A 9,143-nucleotide genomic window follows, 5' to 3' on the forward strand; every position below is an offset into this window, starting at 1 on the left:
TTGTCCTTTCTTTAAAAAGTGGTTGTGTTTATTCTCATGCCTTCTTTGGCAGTTTCAAGTGGCTATTTCCTCTCAAGTAAGATGCAGGAACGTGCAGAACAATAAAAAAAGGTTATCTAACTGAGCTTCGGGTTAAACACCTTGCACTTGACCAGTCAGCTGTTCAAACAGAGTTACTTTCATTTCTCCCCAGTGCATAGTCTTGTAAGTTCAGTCTCAATAGATTTGATATGATTTGAAGTATTGTCTTCAGTGGGGGAAAACCAAATTTTTTGTTATTATTTTGCAGGTGGCTTCAGGTGAATGCAATGAAGACACTGAAGTTTACAACATTACCCTTAGTACTGGGGATGAGCTTACTTTAATGGGGCAAGCAGAAATCCTTTATGCAAAGTCTTCTAAGGAGAAGTCACGACTTAACACCATCTTCAAAAAAATCGGAAAACTTAATTCAATTAGTAAGCTAGGCAGAGGCAAAATGCCCTGCCTCATCTGCATGAACCACAGGACCAATGAGAGCATCAGTCTCCCTTTCCAGTGTAAGGGCAAGTTTAGCACCCGCAGCCCACTGGAGGTGCAGATGCAAGAAGGTGAGCACACAATTCGCAATATAGTGGAAAAGACCCGGCTGCCCGTTAATGTGACTGTGCCTAGTCCTACACCAAGGAACCCTTACGACCTGCATTTTATCCGCGAAGGGCACAGGTACAAGTTTGTCAACATTCAAACCAAGACTGTAGTGGTTTGTTGTGTGCTTCGTGGAAACAAAATTATTCCCATGCATTTTCCTTTGCACTTGACACTTCCGAAGTTTATTCTACCTGACAGTTTGGTGAAGGGGGAGCTGTGGCACGAGTCCCTCATCCAGCACTGGTTTAATATATGCCAGGAACAGTTTGACATAGATGAGTATTCCCGTGCCGTGCGAGATGTGAAAACTGACTGGAACGAAGACTGCAAGAGCCCGAAGAAGAGCCGATGCACAGGGCACAGCCACGTGCCAAACTCTCTCAGCTACGCGCGGGATGAGCTCACACAGTCCTTCCACCGGCTTTCAGTGTGTGTCTATGGAAACAACTTGCATGGGAATAGTGAGGTGAATCTCCATGGCTGCAGGGACTTGTGTAATGAGTGGGCCCTGTTCTCTCATGATGCTCTTCAGTACCAGGAGTCTGGTGACAGTGGCAGCGATTACCTTTTCCCTGAAGTTAGCGAAGAATCAATGTTTCTGCCTACAAAACCAGAACTTCCTTACGAAGAGCTCTGGTTGGACCAAGGGTCTGGAAAGGGTTGTGACCAGCCTCTCTCTTGCTCACTAAGTGAGAAGAACAAATGTGACAACTACAGAGGGTCTTTCCGATCAAAGTGTGGTACTGCATCTCTTCCTGTGCCTGCAACTGTCGGAGCAACCACAAAGTCTTCAGATGTTTCCCTACCTCCACCTCCAGTGCCTCCCAAATCAGAAGCAGTAAGTCAGGATTATTTATGTTAGTTTGTTTCTTTTTTTAGATGGTGAAGAGTTTGCTTGGAGATATTTTTAGGGAAGACTTGGTAAAGGGGGGAAGGGCACATACGGGGCAAGGATATAGTGAGACCTTGCAACGTGTGCAACTTCAGTGAGCTTCCTACATGTGTAAGTTATGTCTTAAAAATTACCAGAGTATATTTAATATTACTGATCTAGTAGCTTAGCCTGATACTTTCAGGTGATATTTATTGAGTTTTTTTCCTCACACAAACAAGGTCTAAGAATTGCTGAGTCACTTCCTTCTCTTGCTTTCCACATCATCTCTCCATGTGGTCTCCATGTTTTCTCATGTTTTCTGTGGCCAAAGTGTGTGGTCATGGCTCCACTCAGAACTGCCTCAGATGACCTTAGTGCGTGCATCTTCAATTAACAGGCCCTGATAATGAGGACAGCTAGAATTTTTATGGATTTGAAGTGTTTGTTAATGAGAGCTTGTCTTCTCTGAGTCTATGTCAGATTTTGAAGACTGTTAAGCGTCATTCTTCTCAAGGGAACTTTATCAAACCAGACCTGAACAATTTGCTCTATACTGCTTATTGAAAGAAAATGTGTTTAAATAGGAACTCTGCAGAATTGATAAACGAGCCTTCTAGAGGACTCAGTCTTAAACAGAGCATGTTTCCTGGCTTAGAGTTTCTAATGAAAACTCATGGGAGAAATCACTTCTCCAAACCTGAAATGTCATGGAGTCTTAAGAGGTGGAAGTACGAATATGTTTTAACAGGAGCTTATGTGGACTGGCTGCAGAATCCACCCATCACGTGGTATCTTGACTTAGTCCTAAAAATTAGGGGTTTTTTTTAAAAAAGCAAGGAAAAAAAATACTCCCCCGGGAAAGGGTATCTAAGAGTCTTTAGCAAAATGTAAATGATATATACTTATATAACATGAATCCTGCCAGATATCATTATTTCACAAATTTGTTATGCAGGGTTTTTTCTGGAATTAAAAAAATTATAATTCTACTTGCAAGCCCTATGGTAATTTAAAGACCATGGCTGTACAGTAAACTAAGACTAATTTGAGACCAAACTGCAGCAAACCGTGGTGATCCCATACCTTTCTGGCCTTTCCATCGTGAGTCAGATGACAATCTGGTTGAAAACTAAGTTGTATTTGTTCATGCTGGGTTAGCCTGCAGCAAATTGCCATCAGGATTCCTCTTGGCCAGGCTCTGCATCTGCTGGAGAGGTGCAGCAAGGAGAGGGGGGGAGGTCACCATGAAGGCATGAAATACCCAACTGCAACCCTTGCAGTGTGGCACCAAAACTTCCCTGAAAAGCAGATGCAGCCGCTTCAGCAGCCAGGAAAGTCAAGACATTGTGTCTTCTTAGCAAAAAGTGTTTACGTGCAGTGTCTAAGTGCAGGGAACCCAAGAGCACTTCCTTGCTTCTGAGGTCAGGTATGCACTGACACTTTGTCCAGACTCTTGGACAAGTTCCCAGCAGCACCATATTGGGATGAGACTCCCTGGCAGCCTACACTGATGTTAACTGGTGTGGGGCTGGTCCCACCCTCCTCCTCCTCTTTTCCCAGCCACATGGTCCTGCCTTCTCTTTTGTGGTGGCTCTGGCACTCCTGTGTTTGGGCAGGCAGCCAGGTCTGGATCTGGAAAATTATTAGTTTCCTGCTAATTTATGTGAGCTGAACTGCTTCAGCACAGGGTCAAAGGAGTGCTGGAGCCAGCACTGGGGAGTGGGTGGTGGGGGAGGAAGGCAGCCCTTCTGACATGGGGGTGACTGCCTGGATCACCCTGAGGAATGAGTGTCTTGTGTCATGCCTGAGGCGTGGGCAGTGGGGTGCTGGGAGAGCTGTGAAGCACCTGCACAGCATTCATGTGGACCCTCATATCTGGGGAATCCTCATGGCATAGTGACTCCCTTTTGGAGGCAGCAGGGTGACATTTGGGATAGATGTGTATGTTGCCTTTTAAAGTTATTTTGGAAAGTGTGCAATTTTGCCATGTGGATCTTACATTACTGAGGTAACGTGTGAATGCTGTCAGCAATTTTACTATTGCTTTCTAGCCATAGTGGAGAAATAATTTCTGCTAAAGATATTAAGTTGCATTTAGAGGTGGGCAGGGGGTGTAACCCCATTAAAAATAAAACAAAATTAAACCCCTACATTTCCATAGATCATAATAATTTAGGCTCGCTTTTATGGCTTCCCGGAACACCTTTAGAATGACTATCAGTGACCTACTGAATTCACCCGTGGGCTAGGGCCAAGGAGATGTTTGCATGGTTTCCATGTAGGTATTTATAGAGTAAGTAGATCTTAGGAGCTGCTGATGAACATGTGGTTTAGTCATCACTGCCTCTAGAATGATATTCCATAGTGTTTCTGTGTAAAGGTTGGCTGGCAATTGTGTTTTTGCATGCACTAAATTTAAAATGTGTGTCCAGGAGCTGTTTGCAGGAGAGAAAAGGACATCTGGGTATTTCAGAAGCTGTTGTGATTTTCTTCTCTCAAGCAGGATGAAGCATTCTGATATTTCATGTGTATTTTCTACATACCTTCCAGAAAATCCAAGTAAAGTGAAAGCAGAAGGTAGGAGAGGGGGAAATGACCTCTGAATTAAGGCCTGTAAAATAGTAATTGCTTCAGTCCCCAAACACTAATTTGCATAAAATCAGAGGCTGTTTTCCTGCTTGACATAAAGCACGTCCCCAGTGGAGTGTGCCGGAAGTTCAGGTTCCTGTGGGCAAGGAGCACTGGACTGCTCTGTGTTGCGCCTGCGGTCATGCCAGTGACAGGATGGGTTTTGTCCTGCCAGCCTCTGAAGTGGTCACTGAGACAAGTACCTGTGATGCCCAGATTCAGGAGTGACACCCCAGGGCCCAGGGAGTGCAGGCAGGGCTTGGGCTGACAGCAAGCAAAAGGAGCAGAGATCTTAAAATCAACATAGAACCTCATGCCATCAGAAAGGGATCACCATTCCCAGGTCACAGGAAGAAGGGTTGAAGCATGGGAAAGCTCAGACTCAGTGTTGAGTAGAAGTCTCAGGTTGTGCAGTGCAAATGTGTTTTATCTGTATCTGACAGCTGTATGGCATCCAGTGCTTCCGGGACAAGGAGTATTTCCTACTAAGAGCAGCAGCCATTGAGGTGATGGTCATGTTGCACCGTGGCTGTTCCACTCATCTCCCACATTTATTTCATTGCTGTTCTCTTGGACTTATAGAGGATAACTCTTCTCCTAAACTTTCCCTTGCTCTTATCAGTTTCACCTGCAAAATCTCTCCTTTTTATTCCCCTGCTGGGTTTCCTGGGGTTTTTCACAGGCAGCTGCAATTGTGGTCTTGTGACAGGGACCAACTGGGACTGCAAACCAGTATTATTTATGGCCTTGTTCTCATCTGCAATCTAGGTCAGCAGGGGAGTTTGGCATAGTTTGTTATGCCAGCACCTTTGAATGCCAGCAGTCTTCCCAGGAAAGAATGCCTTTAACCCTTTGACCATCTGCTGTGCTCGAAGAGCTCCCGTGAATGGTCTCTCTAGTCCCATGGATATATATTCAATAGCATGCAGTATTAACTTTGCCTAGTTTGACTTGGGGGGGAAAGAAAGTCCTCAGGCATCCTTAGGGCACAGCACTAAAATGGTTGAAGAGTTTTATGTTCGAATTCAATAACAAACATGAATAAAATTGATTCTTCTTTTTTTCTCTTTTCCTTGAAAGAGCAAATAAGAACCCTTAGAACAAGATTTATTTCAGTGTTTTATGCTGTTGGGCATTTCCTGTAATTTTGAGTTGTTTTGAATTAGGGAAAAAATGTACTACAGTGTCCTAGTCCCCAATTTTCCATTTCACAAAAGTACTAAAACGGTTGTCGCATTTTGAAAGCACTGAAATTGATTGCAAAAGGTTCCACATTTATTTTGTTGCTAAATAAATTAAATCACTTTAATTGCTAATTACGTGTTGCAGAACTGCTAAGATAACTTTTAGTTCTGCAGCGTTGTAAAATGTAAAAATAAACTGTAACTTTCAACCACAGAAATAATTTCCCTTTTCTGATGCATCTAAGACTTTTTCAGACAAGGAGAATATAGAGGTCTCTTCATGCCCAGGGGCAGGTGAGTCATCAAAAATCCTACCTGGTAGCCTAATTCCCAGTAGCCCTGCTCACCTCTAGCCTTACTAAATAAAGTTGCTCTCTGAAATATGTCCTGATGAGATTAAGTTCTTAATTCCATAATTTTTTCTGTGGGGATGGATCTTGACATTTTGCTCCTATGTAGGCAGACCAAACTAAATGTCAGGTAAGCAGTGCTACACTTGTGTGTTTTAAGCTGTAAGGTTGTCTGGCTGCACAAAGCAAATGTGTTGGTTGGGGGCATTATTTGAACAGGCTCTTCTGCCCACACTTTTCCACTTCTACATTTTGTACAATCTTATCTTGGACTGCTTTGACAGCCACAGAAGGACTGAAGCTTCAAGTTTGAATCCCAGCAGCTGCTACATGTAATATACATGTACTATTCCTGAAGGGGGGAGGCTGGGAATTGTCCTAGAGCTGGGTAGCTGATTATCACTGATGAAGTCAGGAAACATTGAAATCTGCTGAGGTCTTTTCATTACATAAGCTTGGTTTATTACATTTTAGTAAATAATACTAATGAAGTTTTGGCCTAATGAATTGCTCCTTACAAAATGTATAATATCAGGAACTGTCTGTCTGATTTGCTATATTACTGGAATGTTCTTTTACATTGTTTTGTAGTTGGTACTTTTTAAATGAGTGGATATCGAACTACTGAAATGCACCCTAAAAAAGATTGGTAGTAGCTCTGCTAGTGGCAAAGTGTTCTTTTGGACTTCTTTGACGGGTACATACTGTTGCAATTATAGATACTTTTTCTTTTTTCTCTTCTCCCTTTTTTAATTATTTCCTTTCAAAGAACAAGGCAGAACCACATGTGTTTCGTCTGATTGAGACTGCTGCCTGTTGACTGCTGACTGTTACCCAGATTGTCTTGCTGTTTACTTACAGGTTCTTCTTTTGTGCAGGTAAAAGAGGAATGCAGACTCCTGAATGCTCCCCCGGTCCCACCACGGAGTTCAAAGCCGTCCTCCACCAGTCCTTCCATCCCTCCTCGTACAGTCAAACCTGCACGACAGCAGACCCGCTCTCCCAGCCCTACTCTGTCCTACTACTCTTCAGGACTGCACAACATGTATGTGTTAGATCTGTGAGAGCGCTGTACTAGCACTTTTTGAGGAAGTTAAATTTAGCAGTAGTCTTTTTGAAGGCACTCATTGCTAAGGCACGGTACCGTGTCAGACTCGCTGACTTGTAAAATGGGCTAACCTGTCAAGTTATTTTTAAAAATTCAAAGGGAAACAAAGCTCCAGCAGAAACTGTGTTTTGCTAGGTAGGACATAGCAATTTATATTAAATACCTGCACATATTGGTATAGATAGTATCACTCTTAAGTGACACAGGCTGTCTAAATGGAAAATCCTGCATTGTTCTGTATGGTTCTTGAAAGGCTTGAATCTTGAAATCAGACCATCTCGAAACTAGTGTTTTGGGTGTGATTTCAGCGCTACATGCATGCAGTGCAGCCAGCTCTGATAAGCAGGGACACAAAAAGAGTGTGTTAATCCAGAAATGTGTTGTGCCAACTATATGTGAACCTACAGGGTGGGTGTGATGTAGGACAGAGAGGCCAGCAGACACCAGACACCACTGAGTGCAAAGTGAGGTGTACCAGAAGGGGCCCAGATGACTTCCAGATCAAACACACTTCAGCACAAACCTAACCCACAAACTGGAAAATCTGCTCAGGCTAGTTGAAAGTTGACAGTAAATTCTGAATTATGTGGCTGCATAGCTTTTCCAACAATGCAGTGTTCATCCTTTGGCTTTAGAAAATGTATGCAACTTCTGAAGCCTCCCCTCCTTTTTGCCTTGGATGTCTTGTTGCTGTTGTTTTTGGTACCACTTCAGTGACAAAATCATCTGAAAAACCACTGAAATCATTTCAGCCTGGATGCAGTTGGTATATCTTGTGCTGGAATTAGCTTTCTAAGCCATACTGCACATTTGCAGCTTAGTGTTGTGTATCTGGCAATGATCACTCTAGATCAGGGCTGCCTGCTTATTTTTATGAAAGCCTATTGGGTAGTTCTGTCAAGGTCTAGTCCACAGGAGGCTCAGTATAAGACCTCCCAGCGTTTGGGGCCCACCAAATGCTGCTTACTCACTTTGTAGCTAAGAATACATCTGCCTTCCAAGAAACCAGGAAAACGGAAGTGAAGTTTCTCAGGAAGACAGGAGGTTGTAGCGAGGTGGGAGTCAGTCTCTTCTCCCACGTAACAAGCAGGAGGACAAGAGAAAACAGCCTCAAGTTGCACCAAAGGAGGTTTATATTCCATATTAGGAAAAATTTCTTCACAGAAAGGTCTGTCAAGCATTAGAATAGGCTGCCTAAGAAAGTGTTGGAGTCACCATCCCTGGAGGTATTTAAAAGACATGCAGATGTGGCACCTCGGGACATGGTTTAGTGGTGGAGTTGGCAGTATTGGGTTAATGGTTGGACTCAGTGATCTTAGAGGTCCTTTCTAACCTAACCAATTCTGTGATTCAGTGATTTGCCTTGAACTTCATAGTATTTGCATGGAATCCATCTCCAGATTGGGTCCAGACCAGATGTCTTCATTTTGATAAAATGGACCTGGTGCTGCAGAGGAAGCTACTAGAAAGTTAGCAATGTGTGGAGTAACCAGATTACTGGTGAAGCTCTTTGCCATTTATATCAATGATCTTATTTTCTGGATTGTGAAGGGTTGCAGCCAATATTTTAAACACAAATAAAGAACAGCATGATTCGTCCTTATCTGTCTATAAAAATGCCTCCTATCTGGCTTCAGCTATATTTGGGGTTTCTCTTAAATCCTTTGGCAGTGAGTCCCAGAGAATTAATTTTGGTGACGTACTAATAAGGAAACACTTTGAAAATGTTATTTTGTCAGTTTTTGGTAATTCTGTTAATCTTTTAAGTCATTAAATGTTGCCAGTTCTAATATTGAATTAGAGAACAGAAACAGCATCAGTTGATTTAATTTGTCTATACAGTTAGTTGTTGACACCACCTCACTGACTGATTCCTCTGAATTGGGCAGCCTGATGGCTTGGTTTGTGAAAAATGATTTCCACTGTGTATGTTACACCATTTGGTCTTTAAGCAGCCAGAAATGATCAGTTGATGGTGTATCCTTGTTGAGGGGAGAAAAAAACTACATCTCTGCTATTGTAAATGTGCAGCTGCTTTACCTGGCAGACTTGTATTAGTGACATAACAGGAAAAAAGCTTGAAAGGCATGGAGTGGAGACAGAGGGATGGTTAGATAGAGGGAAACTGCATCTGTTGGGGCTGATGTTTTCCAGTGATATAGATTAGAGCTGCTTTTACACATCTGCACTTTGTGTTTGACCTGGGCAAGTCCAGGTTGCCTTCCTCTCTTGACTCACTGTAAGCACACAGGGAAGTAATTTTGTGTCAATTCATTCAAAACTATGCTGGTTTTTTGAAAGCTGCTACAGTTCTCAAGCAGTTTTCACTGAGCTGTCATGGCATGACTACTGAGTTTCTTTCTTGAGTA

At 42.8% G+C, this 9,143-nt stretch overlaps 1 protein-coding gene across 1 annotated transcript in view; it reads left to right on the forward strand.

Moving 5' to 3' along the window:
• Positions 1-9,143, forward strand: part of GAREM1 (GRB2 associated regulator of MAPK1 subtype 1) — a 98,653-nt gene that overhangs the window by 83,293 nt on the left and 6,217 nt on the right. The window contains exons 4-5 of the mRNA XM_017832461.1: positions 290-1,468; positions 6,545-6,711. Of these exons, the coding sequence (XP_017687950.1) occupies positions 290-1,468; positions 6,545-6,711 (1,346 nt within the window). The remainder of the gene's footprint in view (positions 1-289; positions 1,469-6,544; positions 6,712-9,143) is intronic.

Source organism: Lepidothrix coronata, unplaced genomic scaffold (assembly GCF_001604755.1).
Source record: "Lepidothrix coronata isolate B3197 unplaced genomic scaffold, Lepidothrix_coronata-1.0 Scaffold6, whole genome shotgun sequence".
NCBI classification, from domain to species: Eukaryota; Metazoa; Chordata; class Aves; order Passeriformes; family Pipridae; genus Lepidothrix; species Lepidothrix coronata.